This window comes from Ceratotherium simum, chromosome 20 (assembly GCF_057802395.1).
Source record: "Ceratotherium simum simum isolate JZ-2026a chromosome 20, ASM5780239v1, whole genome shotgun sequence".
Classification (NCBI taxonomy): domain Eukaryota; kingdom Metazoa; phylum Chordata; class Mammalia; order Perissodactyla; family Rhinocerotidae; genus Ceratotherium; species Ceratotherium simum.
The window spans coordinates 1,580,895-1,596,013 of NC_141919.1; the positions used below are offsets into that span (position 1 = coordinate 1,580,895).

The 15,119-nt window shown below is 32.5% G+C and overlaps 1 protein-coding gene across 5 annotated transcripts in view; it reads right to left on the minus strand.

The window, feature by feature from the left end:
- The window catches only part of ERCC6L2 (ERCC excision repair 6 like 2), a 137,114-nt gene that overhangs the window by 64,226 nt on the left and 57,769 nt on the right, over positions 1-15,119 (minus strand). For all 5 annotated transcript variants that reach the window (XM_087444282.1, XM_004440816.3, XM_087444283.1 and 2 more), the window contains 5 exons: positions 14,673-14,813; positions 13,538-13,651; positions 12,544-12,663; positions 6,145-6,216; positions 5,389-5,534 (listed from right to left, as the gene is read on the minus strand). In XM_087444282.1, the coding sequence (XP_087300408.1) occupies positions 5,389-5,534; positions 6,145-6,216; positions 12,544-12,663; positions 13,538-13,651; positions 14,673-14,813 (593 nt within the window). The remainder of the gene's footprint in view (positions 1-5,388; positions 5,535-6,144; positions 6,217-12,543; positions 12,664-13,537; positions 13,652-14,672; positions 14,814-15,119) is intronic.

Consider the following 15,119-nt stretch of genomic DNA (forward strand, 5'->3'; position numbering starts at 1 on the left):
TCTAGTCAATCAGTGTGTGACTCTGAAAGTCAACATGAAGAATGAAATTGTGCCTAGTACTTGTGCTACAGATAGTCTATTTGCTACTTATATGGAAAGTCAAAAGTTTTATCTTCATTTTATTTGACCTGTGGTTAAAATGTACAGCGAATAGAAGCCACCAAAGATATATATTTTTGACAGTCTTTATTAATATGAAATTACTTAATGGTTTTGATACATTCCTTTTTTTATCAGCCAAAACATATCGGAATACTACTAATTCCTTTTGTAATGAAGTTATTTCTAAAGATATTTTTTAAAGGTAACTTTTAGCAAAACTGGATGTATATAATATTTGTCTATGGAGTTAAAGATTTCAGCTTCCTGCAAAGCTTATTAGATTTTAACTAACAGTAAATGTTATCTTCCTATATTTTGAATTTTCTGGTCTATATACCCTATATTTAATAATTATTTTATGATATAACAATAAAATTTTGTATTTTTTAAAAGGAAGGCAAAACTAAAATCCAAGAACAAAATGATTTTCTTTATTTTCTTTAATAGTTTTTCTAATCTCAACTTTCAAAGTCTTTCTCTGAGGCTTTATCTCGCTGATTTTCCCTTTTCAAATGCCTAGACTATCACATAACTCAACTCACACTTAGATAATGCTTTACACTAGATCCTAATCATCCAGGGAGAGAAAATGCTAATAATCTTCTTTTCTACAGTTTCTATCAAAATAGAAAGAAATTAACATTGAGCATCTACTGTATATCAGGATGTTCCTCCAAGATATTTTCACATATCCTATTCTTTCATCTTCAAGAAAGCTCTATGAGCTAACTATTATCCTCATTTTACAGATGGGGAAATTGAGAATCAGAAAAATTGATTAATTTGTTCAAGGTCTCCTAAGTGACCAGTATCTGGATTCAAACCCAAGTATCCTGACTTAAAGTTCAGTGTTCAACAGAAATTGAATTTTCTCCTTTGGAAAATTACTTATTAAAGGTGATCACATAAAGATGTCACAGAGACTTGAATTCAAAGAAGGGAGTGAGGTTGATAGGGAGAAAGTTTTTTGGAAAGGATTAAAAAAATGGGTAAATTAGGGGAGTGGGTAGGATTTAGACACCAAGCAAGAGAAGTTACAAGTTTATCTGTCTGATATTGTGATGGCAAAAAAATTTGATGAAACAAGGTTCATCAAATTATATAAGCAGATTAATTATATGAAAAATCAACTAGATATAACTAAAATAAAATTGGAAATTAAGAAATATTTTCTAACACTTAAATGAGCAACACCAAAAATAAATCTAACCAACTGCTCCAGTTAGCTTCTTGTCAGTAAGGTTTGACGTGAATTTACCTTAGATGTCCTATATGAGCCACAGGAAGGTTTCCACCATTCGAGGCGGCAATCTTTCAAGAGATTATAAAGTTACAACTGAAGACTGGCTGAGTTAAAGCAGAGGCAAAGCTCCTTTTAAAGAAAAAAAATCTCTAAACTCTGTCTTTGGAGATGAGATGATTCTCTGTTTAATGATAATGCAACTCAGAACCCTAAACTTTCAAACTTGTCACTGTGTTCTCATATGGCTAACAGCAATGACTTACATCTTAAGCAAAAAAATAGAATATTATAGCCTTTTCAAGCTGAGGACTGGTATTTGAGACAGATCCATAATGAGCATGCAGGATATTCATTCCTTAGGCCCTCCACATTCTATTCTTGTATCAAATAAGTATATCAAAAAGTATACTTTAACCATATTTTAATGTTCCACAAAAAAGGCCTTCAATGCATTAAGTTTTATGGTTATGTATTAACTATTATAAAGAGCCAAATGAAGTATTCATTTAAAGAATGCATCTGAGAAAACCTAAATAAATGTAGACATACCATGTTCATAGATAGGAAGGTTCAATACCATAAAAACGCCAATTTTCCTCAAAGCCACTTATAAATTCAATGATTCTAATAAAAATCTTAACTCAGGGAAAAAAATGCTTCTTTAATTAACTGAATGAGATGATTACAGGAAGCTAAGCTTTAAGGTGTTGATGTTCCAGAATAAAGATAATTCTGAGAACAAAAGAGCTCAGAAAGCAAGAAAATTTTTAGAACAAAAATTATTTCAAATAAAATAATAAGATTGGAAAATGACTTTTTTCAGAATATAGAGCAAAAAGATAAAAACACAAAATATGAGAGAAAAGTTCAGAGATTTAAAGAATCAACACAGAAGCTCTAAAATCTGACAACTTAGCATGCAACCTAGAGAGGGAAAATGGAAGAGAAGCCATTGTCAAAGAAATAATCAAAGAGAATTTTCCAGAGCTTAAAAAGAAGACAAGCCTTCAGATTGTGCCCAGCACAATACATAAAGACCCACACAGAGACTCAAATATCACTATCAAATTTCAGAACACCAGAGATGAAGAGAAACTCTTGTGAGTTCCCAAAGAGCAATGAGAATCAGATTAGCAGTAGACATCTATTCAGTAACACTAAATACCAGGAAACAATGCTGTGATAACTTCAATCTAGAATTCTATAGTCAGCCAAAATAGCAATTAAGTGAGAGAGCACATAAAAGACATTTTCTGATATTCAAAGACGCAGCAAGTTTACTTTCTATACAACCTGGTTTACAAAGTTACTTGAAGATATTCTCCAGTAAAATAAGGGGGCAAACCAAGAATGAAGATGGCATTAAATCAAGGAAAAATGGATCCAATGCAGAAGAGAGTGAAAGAAAACTTCAAGGTAACAGTTCCTTATCAGGCCTAGAGAGCAACCAGTCCAGACTGAAAACAGAGACAAGAGCCTTCAGAAGGAAGTTCTTCAGGATACAGAAGATTCAATAGAAAAGAAAGTGTGAATGTGAATTAATATATTAAAGATTATTATCATAAAAGGCAAAAATACACTGAGGGAAAAAAACTGAATAAGAAAGTCATGATTGAAATATGAAGTGAACTGAACAGTGCAAACATAAGATGACAGATGAAGTGTTAGAAAAGAGAACTCATTTGAGGTTGATGTTAAGACTATTCTCCTTGAATTGGCCAAGAGGCCTCGAACATTCAGTGAAGTTCCCTTACCACTACATGGTTCAGCATTAAATAATGTTTACAAAATCATAATCACGTAAATGCTGTTTTTTAGCCTCCAAATTTTTGAGCCAACCTATGGACAGAGCATGGAAGACTTGGTTATTGTTGCAGGACTTAGCGAAAACATTACTACTCTTGATGAGGTAAAAGTTAAAGTAGTTGACAGATGATATGGATAAGTGACAAAAGTAGAAGAAAGGGTGGGTGTGTGCTAATGCTAATGCCACACATTACAAGCACTTAGAAGTTACCACAGAAAGCTGATGAACTAAACATCAAAATTTAAGTGTATTACTTAAAGATACAAAAGTAATTTTGTAAGCAAATATTAAAATTAAAAATAGTAAAGATTGTGTGGAAAGTGGGGACAGGGTAGTGTAAGTAGACTAAATTCTCCTCTTTCATAACAGATACTCTGAGCTGTGTAAAGTTGATAAACTAAAAGATAACGAAGACTTAGTATTCTGGTTAAAATGATGGACTAAGCCAATGCGAAGACTCGTGCTACAACATCTATAAATTAAATATAAACAATTGCAAAATGAGAAAAAAAAAACAAAAATTGAGCCTCTGTGTCTTTTGCAAAACATAGCTGAAGAATGTATTTATTATGTCATGTTCTTTATGTAAAGACTCATGTAAAAAATTATTCCTTGAATTCAGTCACAGGAAAATAGGAATCCAAAACTTCTTCCCTGGCCTTGGTTGGGATGCCTTGTAGAAGTCAAAGCAAAACCACAGTAGTGGACAACTCCTACAACCAGTCTCCAAAGGACTTCTACAGAGGAAACACTCCCACTGAAGATGAGCTCAAAATAGAAAATTACAAAACTCGTGAAGAAACTGTCTACCACAAGCAAGAGCCAGAACAAACAGAAGGATTAGCTCCCACAAGTACAGGAGTTAATAGAGCAACAATGCCATTCACAAAGAGATGTTTTTCAAAAATAATGATTAAAATTGCTAAAGAAATAAAGAAAGGCTAGAAACTATAAAGAACAAGATATAAGCAAAAATGATCAGGCTGATTTGAAAAATATCAATAGGACATTCAAACATGAAAAATATAGCTTTCAAAAATTAAAAATCCAATAGATGGGTTAAATAGCAATTTCTAATATTTGAAGAGAGAATTAGGAGCTTTATGGCAGATCTCATCAAATTAGACTGGTGGTGAGCAGAAGAGGAGTGAGGGATGATTGTTTGTCATTATAAGTTCTGTGGTATTTTAACTGCTGCTGAAGGCATTTATCACTCTGAAAAACATTATTTAAAAATAAAGCATGCTTATGTGTGTTTTATAAAACTTAACGAATACAGTATTCTATGTCATTTAATGCTCTGTATGTAAGGACTCATGTGAGAAATTACTTCTTGAATTCACAAGAAAATGGGAATCCAGAGCTTCTCTCCTTGTGCCTTAGTTACAAGAATTCAAAAATAATTTAAGTGCTCAACAGTAAGTAGCTCACTCATCATATATATTACTGTGTTCCTCATTTGAAGTAATTTTTATTTTGACTTAATTTTGACTTTTTTTGCATTTTACGTAGGTTTATTTTTTAAAGTCTCTTGAAATTCTTTTTGAAAGAATTCAGTGGGAGCAAATCTATAAAATATTTATTACATTAGACGTCAAAAGTTATAGATTTATTACCCCTAAAAAAGGGATTAATCTTCTTAGGTTTTGATATTGACTTAAATCTTTCTCTAAAGTGTGTATATTCTTTAAAAGGTTTTAATCAGAGATTCATGAATAGGTGTTAGAACTGATTTACCCTTTATAAAACGTATAAATGTGGAGCTGCTTCGTTGAGACCAGGTAGAGACAGCAGAGGGAACGCCTGCCCACTAGGCCCAGTGGGCTCCCTAGGGCTCCGTGAGCACAGTTTGAAAATCACTGCTACAATGATTCTCAGGTGTTCGATCAATAACTCGATTATTCAATTAAGTCTGACTGTTCTGATTACAAGACATGAGTCAATACACTACCACAGAAAATTCCTAGGAATAAACATCTATTTTTTTGATTGTTATCTTTATAAACTCAGACATATAAGGAGAATTCAGTGATGATAAGAGAACAGGTTAGGTAAAACTCAGATATTGTTATTTCAGTCACAATTAATAGCATTTTTGCTGCTTCTCCTTAAAGCCAAATAAAACAAAGCAATGTAAGTACAACCACTGAAAATTAATCCAGGAATAGGTTAAAAATTACCCTAAATCTTAAAAGCAATTAGATAAAAATCAAGTTATCAGATTTGGTTTTCTTACATTGTGGATACAAGGCAAATGTTGACATCTTGTGTACTATTGAACTCTTTCACGATCTTGATTCTTTCCTCTGATTTTGTACTTCCATCGAGTCTTCGGTAATCAAGCCCAGACGCCATACAGTATTGCTGTAGCACATCGAGCACCTAGAGGAAAGGGATGGAGATGGGCAAAGATGAATTCATGGTTTTACAAGTTTCATACCATTACAGAGATGAGATTTACTAAGGACTAATTATTGCTGCTCCCAATTTCTTTCTTATAATTACAAGAGCAACAAATATTTTTCTGACTTCTGACTCATATAGCCTGCCCATTATATTCAAACTGATTTTAATGTTCAACAACCTTTGTTTAAAAAAAATCAATCTTTCAGGGAAAAAAAAAATCAATCTTTAATTTTTTTTAACTGAAACCAAATAACAATAAAAGTATTGCCAAATCATTTGTGGAAATACATTTCATTATTTGTGCCATTTTCTACATTCTAAAATCTCTTAAATGTCTTAAAGAACATTTTAACTATTAACAAAGACATCGACAGAGAATTAAAAATCTACCTTTGAGTTTGCTACTTGATAGTAACTCTGATATAATTGAGATTTATGTGTCTGTTTTAAAATTTGCTTACCCCCTACCATTTCCTACACTACATACAGACCAGAAAATGTGACTGGACACTGTTACGTCTCTTAGGTTTTATGCCTTGGGAGTCAGGGCTGGGCCAATCAAGAATACACTTTAGATGAAACTTACCTTGGTGGAAAAGGAGAAAAGAAGAACTTTGTCTTTGTTTTTCCAGCAATGATTTAAAAGCTGGTGAAGGACCTGGAAATGAACCACAGAACATCAGTGGATGAGTTCCAATTAAAAGTACACTTTATACATATAAAAATTACTTGAGAATTTCTTGAAAATTATTTTTATAACATAACCTAAGTCATCTTTCCTAAATCCCTTCATTTTTGCCAAGTTAGAGAAATAAAGTATTAGATATAACGTGAAATGTTATTTATCATCATATTGTCAATAATGAGGTAAAAATGAGGTAAAGTAAAAATAAAGACTTTTATTTCATCTCATCTGGTTTTAATAAAAAGGAAGGATTTTAGATTGTGGGATGCATTTAAATGGATTAATTTAATTTCCAACATACACTTTCTTTATACCTACAATATGTTCAGAAACTAAATTAGACAGCAGCACTCCTTTTAGGAAGTCTTTAAATTTTCTTTAGATAGATGTAATGAAATGCGTTTAATTACATCTAGATTCTCAAAGTCTTGATATTTATTTTCTTAAAATAATCAGTCAGATGTATACCTCTTCTCATTTTCTCCCCTCTGTTTCTCTTTTTACAGTAAGCCCTGACTTCCAGATTTGATTTTGATCTCAAAATGCCAATAATTTGCTCCCATACACGGTGCTTTTAGGGAGGAAGCAAATAATCCAAAGCCTGTGTATAACAGTTACACTGTTATTTTTAAAACAGGCATTTCCACATCTGGCAGTGACAGCTCCAGAACACTGTGGAAAAGTAATCCACAAAGGAAAGAAAAGGAATTTTCTGTACTAAGTTTTTCCTGAACTATGTAATAAACACTTAAGCAATTTTATTTATTCAATGATACACACAAACTTTCAAATAAAAAAATTTATACTCAATAAAACACTCTTTTAATAGTTGAGCAAGAGAAGGCATTGTGCTAACTCTGACCTCTACCCCCCAATCCCTCTAAAACAGCTACAGAGATAAAAAAAAAAAAACCTACTCAGATAACCAACCAAATGGTGAATAAAAATGTCACAGATCAGGTAAACATTATTTTAACACTTGGAGAACATATAAAGTAAGTTTTACTTGCATTAGCTTTATTTTTTAATAAAATAACTGATTCTATATAAAGTATGTGCATTTGAAATTCACATAATACATTTACGTTTTAAATTTAATAGACTTTATTTTTAGAGCAATTTTAAATTTACAGAATTCAGTAGAATATACAGAGAACTCCCATAGACCCCCCCCCCACTCCCCATCCCTGCAGACAGTTTCCCCTGTTATTAATATGCTGCATTAGGGTGATGCATTTGTAACAAGTGATGAATGAATACTGATAAATTATTACTGACTAAAGTCCATAGTTTACATTAGGGTTCACTCATTGTGCTGTACAGTTTTATGGATTTCGACAAATATATAACCGCATGTTTCCACCATTACAGTATTATACAAAAGTTTCACTGCCCTAAAAATTCCCTGTGTTCCATCTATTCATCCTCCCTACAAACCCCTAGTGACCATTGATCATTTTACTGTCCCTATAGTTTTCCCTTTTCCAGAATGTCATATAGTTGGAATCACCAGCATGTAACCTTTTCAGACTGGCTTCTTTCACTTAGCAATACACATTTGAGGTGACTCTCCGTCTTTTCATAGCTTGATAACTCATTGCTTTCTACGGTTGAATAATATTCCACTGTCTGGATGCACCACAGTTTGTTTATCCATTCTTGGTTGCTTCTAAGTTTTGGCAATTATGAATAAAGCTGCCATAAACATGTGTGTGCAGGCTCTTGTGGATATAAGTTTTTAACTCATTTGATAAATACTAAAGAGCAGGATTGCTGGATCTTATGGGAACACTACGTTTAGCTTTGTGAGAAACTGTCAAACTGTCTTCCAAAGTGGCTGTATCACTCTGCATTCTCACCAGTGATGAATGAGAGTTCATGTTGCTCCACATCCTTCTCAGCGTTTGGTGTTGGCAGTGTTCTGGGTTTAGTCATTCTAACAGGTATGTAGTGGTATCTCATTATTGTTTTCATTTGTAATTCCCTAAAGACATATGATGAGGAGCATCTTTTCATATGTTCATTTGCCATCTGTATATCTTCTTTGGTGAGGTTTCCTTCAGATCTTTTGCCTATTTTCACGTTGGATCGTTTCTTTTATTATTGTTAAGTTTTAAGGGTTCTTTATATATTTTAAATATCAGTCCTTTATTGTTTTGCAAATATTTTCTCCCGGTCTGTGGCTTGTCTTTTCATTCTCTTAAAGACATTAACATTTTAAGTAAAACATATAGTGCATAGAAATCCACTCTGATTACTTGGGTGGTATCATACCTATTGCGATTTCAGGTATTCTTGAATATCTTACAGTAAAAACAAAAACATGTAATAAGAAAAGTGAAAGCTTTTAGACTGAAAGTCTTTATTAGGCTAGTTTTTTTTAAAAAACAGACTTACTAGCCAGATGAATAACTATAAACTAAGATCTCTTACTAAAGTTTCAGAAATGACAGTGTAGTCACTATACGTTAGATCTTAACAATACAGAACCATTATTACTCAGTTGTCCTCCACAGAACAGGAAAATCCACTTGTAAAGGAATCCTAGATTTGGGAATGTTCACAACTAAGGAATCTTGGATCCAACTTTTATCAAATTAGTCAGGCCTAGAGATGAACATGACCCTTGTACGATTCCAATAGCCCAAAACTGGGTTTCCTAGTCTTTTTCTCTGCTCCTCACAGTAAGTGGCTCTGTGGCATTTCCCAAGAAAGAAAAGGAGGATTCTTATCAGGGGAAGGAGTACAACTTGTGACCATATATTTGAATAGTAGTTGAGGTCAAAAAAAGACCTTGACACTTAAGAGAAAGAGCTGGAGTTCATGAGTGTAGCTGTGAGGCGATGAAGAGTAGAGTGGGCATTACATCCACAAATAAATTGCAGCTACAGGCTGACCTATAATAAGAGAAGCAGAACTAGGATGTTTTTATTGCCTGAATTCAAGAAGTATATGCAACTCGGGGTTCTTAACCCCATAGGCAATAATTCCATTATAAGCCGATAGGTTTTGTATCACTAAATCACCAGATGATGTTGCTAATCAAATGATGAAACACAGTCTTAAAAATATATCCCCCGCTTAATCTGATCAGTCTTTGTTTTGTTGGTTTCTCTCACAAAACAAATAAATTACAGGCTTCTTTCACATATAAAGACACCTACCCAGCCTCCAGTAATAATTCATGCTTGCTTTTTCCCTTCTAAAAGTCATAACAAAAAAGAAATCTAATAATTATCTTAATCAGATGCTATTATTCCGAGATATATAACTCAGTATGCTTTAAGTCATATATTTAATGGGTATACAAGAATATAAAATGCAGAGTTATAAAATTCTATTTAATTTCAAGAGTGGTAACTTTTTAGTGAAGAGTCACAATGAATAAAATTTAAACAAATAGCAATGGATAATGCCGTTTTCAAAGGAGGCCATGGAAATATTCTATTGGCTTAAATTATGGGATGATAAGTGCTCAGTTCTAAATTAATTGGACTTTTTACATACTTTTTTTTAAATTTAAAAATAAATAAAAGTCAATAAAATGGATGACAAAAATAGCTTTACTACTCAGGAAATATTATTGGATTTGAATTATTTGTTATGATAATAAATCATAGGATAATTCTCACTAATACAACCTTATGTATTTTAAAAATACACAACTTTCAACAAAGTGGGTATAGAAAGAATATACCTCAATATAATAAAGGCCATATATGACAAGCCCACAGATAACATCATACTCAATGGTGAAAAACTGAAAGCTTTTCCTCTAAGATCAGGAACCAGATAAGGATGCCCACTCTCACCACTTTTATTCATAATAATACTGGAAGTCCTAGACAGAGCAATTAGGTAAGGAAAAGAAATCAAAGCTATCTAAATCAGAAAGGAAGAACTAAAACTGTCTCTTTTGCATACGACATGATATTATATATAGAAAACACTAAAGATTCCACACAAAAAAAACTGTTAGAACTAATAAACAAATTCAGTGAAGTTGCAGGATACAAAATCAATACACAAATATTTGTTGCATTTCTGTATACTAACAAGGAACTATCAGATAGAGAAATTAAGAAAACAATCCCATTCACAATTGCATCAAAAAATATATAACTAGGAATAAACTTAACTAAACAGGTGAAAGACCTATACACTAAAAACTTTAAGACACTGATAAAAGAAACTGAAGATGATACAAATAAACGGAAAGATATTCTGTGCTCATGGATTGGAATAATTACTACTGTTAAAATGTCTATAATATCGAAAGCAATCTACAGATTCAATGCAATCCCTATCAAAATCCCAAGGATATCTTTCACAGAAGTAGAAAAAACAATCCTACAATTTGTATGGAACCACAAAAGACTCTGAATAGCAAAATCAATCTTGAGAAAAAACAACAAAGCTGGAGGCATCATACTTCCTGATTTCAAACTATATTACAAAGCTATAGTAACCAAAACAGTATGGTATGGGCATAAAAACAGACACATAGATCAATGGAACAAAACAGAGAGCCCAGAAATAAACCCACGTATATACGGTCAATTAATTTATGACAAAGGAGCCAAGAACCTACAGTGAGGAAAGGATAGTCTTTTCAATAAACGGTGTTGGGAAAACTGGACAGCCACATGCAAAAGAATGAAACTGATCTTGAAAAGTTATTTGCATTCCCATGTTCACTGCAGCATTATTTATGATAGTCAAGACATAGAAACAACGTAAGTGTCTGTGGACGGATGAATGGATAAAGAAAATGTGGTATATAAATGTACAATGGAATTTTATTCAGCCATAAAAAAGAAGGAAATCCTGCCATTTGTGACAACATGGATAGACCTTGAGGACGCTATGTTAAGTGAAATAAGAGAGACAGAGAAAGACAAATACTATAAGATCTTATTCATATGTGGACTCAAAATAAAAAACCAAATTCATAGGTACAGAGACTAGATTAGTGGTTGCCAGAAGGCGCAACCACCAATCTAGGGGATTGGGGATGGATGAAATGGGCGAAGGTGGTCAAAAGGTACAAACTTCCAGTTATAAGAAAAATAAGTCCTGGGGACATAACATACAACATGGTGACTACAGTTAACAATACTACATTGTACATTTGGAAGTTGCTAAGAGAGTAGATCTTAAAAGTTCTCAGTACGAGAAAAAAAAATTGTAACTAAGTGTGGTGACGGATGTTAACTAAAATTACTGTGGTAATCATTTTGCAACATAGACATATATCAAATCATTATATTGTACACCTAAAACTAACACAATGTCCTAAGTCACTTATATCACAATAAAAAAAAAATATACACACAAGTTTTTAAGGTTATCTTGCTAGCTTTCATTTTATTTCACTGAATTAAAAAGTCCAAGCAAACTAAACTACAGTGAACTTATGTAGATAAACTGCTAAAAATATTTCTAGGATTTTAAGAAAAACAAAAACAAAATAAACTACTTTGAATTACTTCATTTTTATTTTATTTTTTGGCCAAAAGAAATAACTTATTCTTAATTAAAGTTGGGAACTGTTCTGTAAAAATCTTTAAATCCAAAAATAAAGATTCTTGATCGTTATTAAGGGGTTAAACAAACAAATTCTGCTGTAAGGAGGCTGGAGGCTGTCAGCATTTCATGCAGCTGTCACAGGCAATGATGCCTAGAGGCCTGGGACATGGTTGGAGAACCTAGCCTTACTTTTCACACCTCTCCCTCAGTAGTACATCACCAAGAGCAGTACCTACAGGTCAGTTTCCCAGTACAACAAATGCTCCCTTGCTACAAACAAGATTTACCAACCTTACAATCATGGTTGGCAAGTAAAAACAAGAGGCAGAACATTCAGTCTAGACATAAGGGCCTTCTCCACCTTGAACTCTTCAAGAAGTGTCTTTCTCTAATTCAAAGCTACTGCCTACCCTCACCCTCCTATTTGGCATTAACATTTCTATTTCTGGTAGATTATCTCCTTAAACATTTGAAGACAAGCTATTACATATGTGGTAATGGCATACATTTTTAAAAGGGCATGAGTCCAATACATCAATAAGGAAAGTTTGAAGTATATTTGACCTAACTACTACTAATTGAGAACTTACAGCATGCAGGGTTCATAGTGAGCTAGTCAATGCTGATACAACTACACCAGTTGTCTTTGGCCACCGTCTTGCCTGAATAGTTGGGCATTTGTTCTGATTAGCTGGTGTCCCTATAATGCCATTTGATAAATGTTTTGTATATCATCCTTGTGTGTATGCAACCTGAAAGAGAAGCAGTCACCTTCATTTTTCCACTGTATTTTGGGTCAGAAAGTGTCTCAAAGGCTGCATCTTTGCTTTTCTGCACAAAATCTGGGAATCTGGAAAATACTTGATCACATATCCTTTTGATAAGTGTTTCCTTAAAGGGAAAAGGTAGAAGAAAAGAAATTTCAACTTAACACATTTAAACCTGTATAGATTGAGTTTATGAAAAAAAATTCTATTTAGAAGGAATATATTACTTCGAAGATTTTAATCCTCTTAAATCAGACTAATAATTCCGAAAACCTTAAAGTGATAAGTTAATCATAGTATAGCTTTGATGAGTTCTGAGATAATGATATGGCTACTAATTTTATCATTACTTTAAGATTTCCAAAACAAGGAAGCAAATACTTCCCAAAGAGCAAACAGTATTATCAAAGAAATTAAATTCTTAATAGATTTTAAAATTACATTTAAACAGCATCAAGACTATAACACACACACAAAAATATAAAATCATTACATAAAAAAAGCTTTAAAAAAGATCTTTTTATTTACGTTGTGCTCTAGAATAAGATATAATTGAAATGACCAGTGTAAATGATTGCTTTTATGCCTAAACTTTCAAATTACTGATTTTTGCCAGTTTGGGATACCCCCAATATTTGATACATGGATTATTATAAATTTTTATTTTAATCCAGTAGATTAAACATAATTAGTCACATTATTAATTGAATAGGACTGACCCGTCAAATATCTTATTTAAAATATGTTAGGAAAATAAATATACGAACATTATCAGAGGCACAAAAGGAGTTATTTTAATTTAAGCTTAAATATTCTCACTTTGATTAAAAACTTAAGTGCATATACTTCAACACCTAAATTAAAAAACGAGCAAGTCAGTTTCCTCTTAAATTTCATACCAAAATAACTTACAGATATTTGGCTAAGAAATTTTATACTAAATATAAAATATTTATACCAAACAGCATCACAAAGAAATTGCAAACGCCAACCCAAACCTGTTGTTTGGAAGTGCTAGCAGCCTGCAGTAGTGCAACGTGGTTGGCTACCTTCTGAAGGACTGCAAGGTAACTGAAATACAAGGTTTTCACTGTTTCCCCATGTGAATTGGTCTGTAACCAGAAAATACAGAAAATGAAAACAAGCAAGGGACTAACATGGCTATGTAACTACTTACAGCACAAAATATATCATTTACAATAACACGTATTATCTGGTTACTATTGGCACAATACATTCTGAGAAAATGATGGTCAGCTGTTACACAAAATATCCATGAATCACTAATGTGTAATCATACTTTTGATGAACCATAATACAGTGATGTTTTTAATAAAAGAGGGGAGAAAGTCCTCATTCCAGAAAGCATCTGTCCTCAGGATACACAGTGATAGAAATGCTGCCATAAGAGGCTCCATGGTTTCGAGGCAGTGTCACACAGATCCCTTACTCTCAACTCTCATTTACATGCCAAGGTTTCCTAGGAAATCATGCTATTACCAAAAAGTGAAGTGGTTAAAAACAGCGAAATAAATGAGAGATGAAATAAATATCAACCTAGATAAACATTTATTTAGGGTCCTTCTATGTACATGGATATGTGACAGATAACTTGATAAAATAGGTGAAAAAGGGCAGGAAATGTAGATAGAAGGTTTAAAAAAAGTACAAATGAATATTTGTTTCTAAATAAAAATAAAATACATTATTGTACTGATACATACTTTCTATCAAATTAACTCTATCTCACATCAGAACAATACTTGAAGCCTGCTATCAAAGAGTAAGTCAGTTTAATATTAGCAGATAATGAGAAACTTCCTGAAAATGAAATGAAATTTGAACATGAAAGTAGGATACTTCCTAATAAAAGTTGAAACAGAGAATATCAAATTGAAGCTACTTTCAAATACTAGTTTTTTGAAAAGATATTTGAATATTGTATTTTGCTGTGATTACTATTTGATACTGTAAAATATTTTTGAAAACTATTCCTATTTATTAACTTATGGCTTCTAAAATTAAAGAACTATCTGAGGAAAAGTTATTTTATCTGCTACTTATCCTGACACTAGACTAGAGTACTACATAATCAAAAGCAAGATAGTAAAGATATCATACTGAACAGCTTGCCTTATAACAACAATTTCTCCTTTTTCGGCCACTGCTGCAGGTACAAGGCTCAGAAGACTGAAGTATCAAAGTCACATCTTCTGTTTCTAATACAGTTTGATAGACAGCTTTCTGAAAATCTGTCAGAGAACAATACACCATCTGCCAAGACAGAACACAAGGTAATCATTAGTGCCTTTTTTTACAGCAGTAATAATTACAAAGCACATCAGATTTCATAGATTGTAATAGTGAAAATTGCTCATAAGCTAATCTATTTTTCTTCTAGACACATCATTATGACAATTTCTCCCAATTGTCCTATATTCTTTGCCACCATCCTACCCTAAAGTTTATGTATTATAACTTTATTTTCAAACAAATCTCATAGAGTTTGTTTTTTAATTAAAAGGAATCAAAATATGAAAAAACAAGTTTTGCGATCTCCATATATATTTCTCAATATAT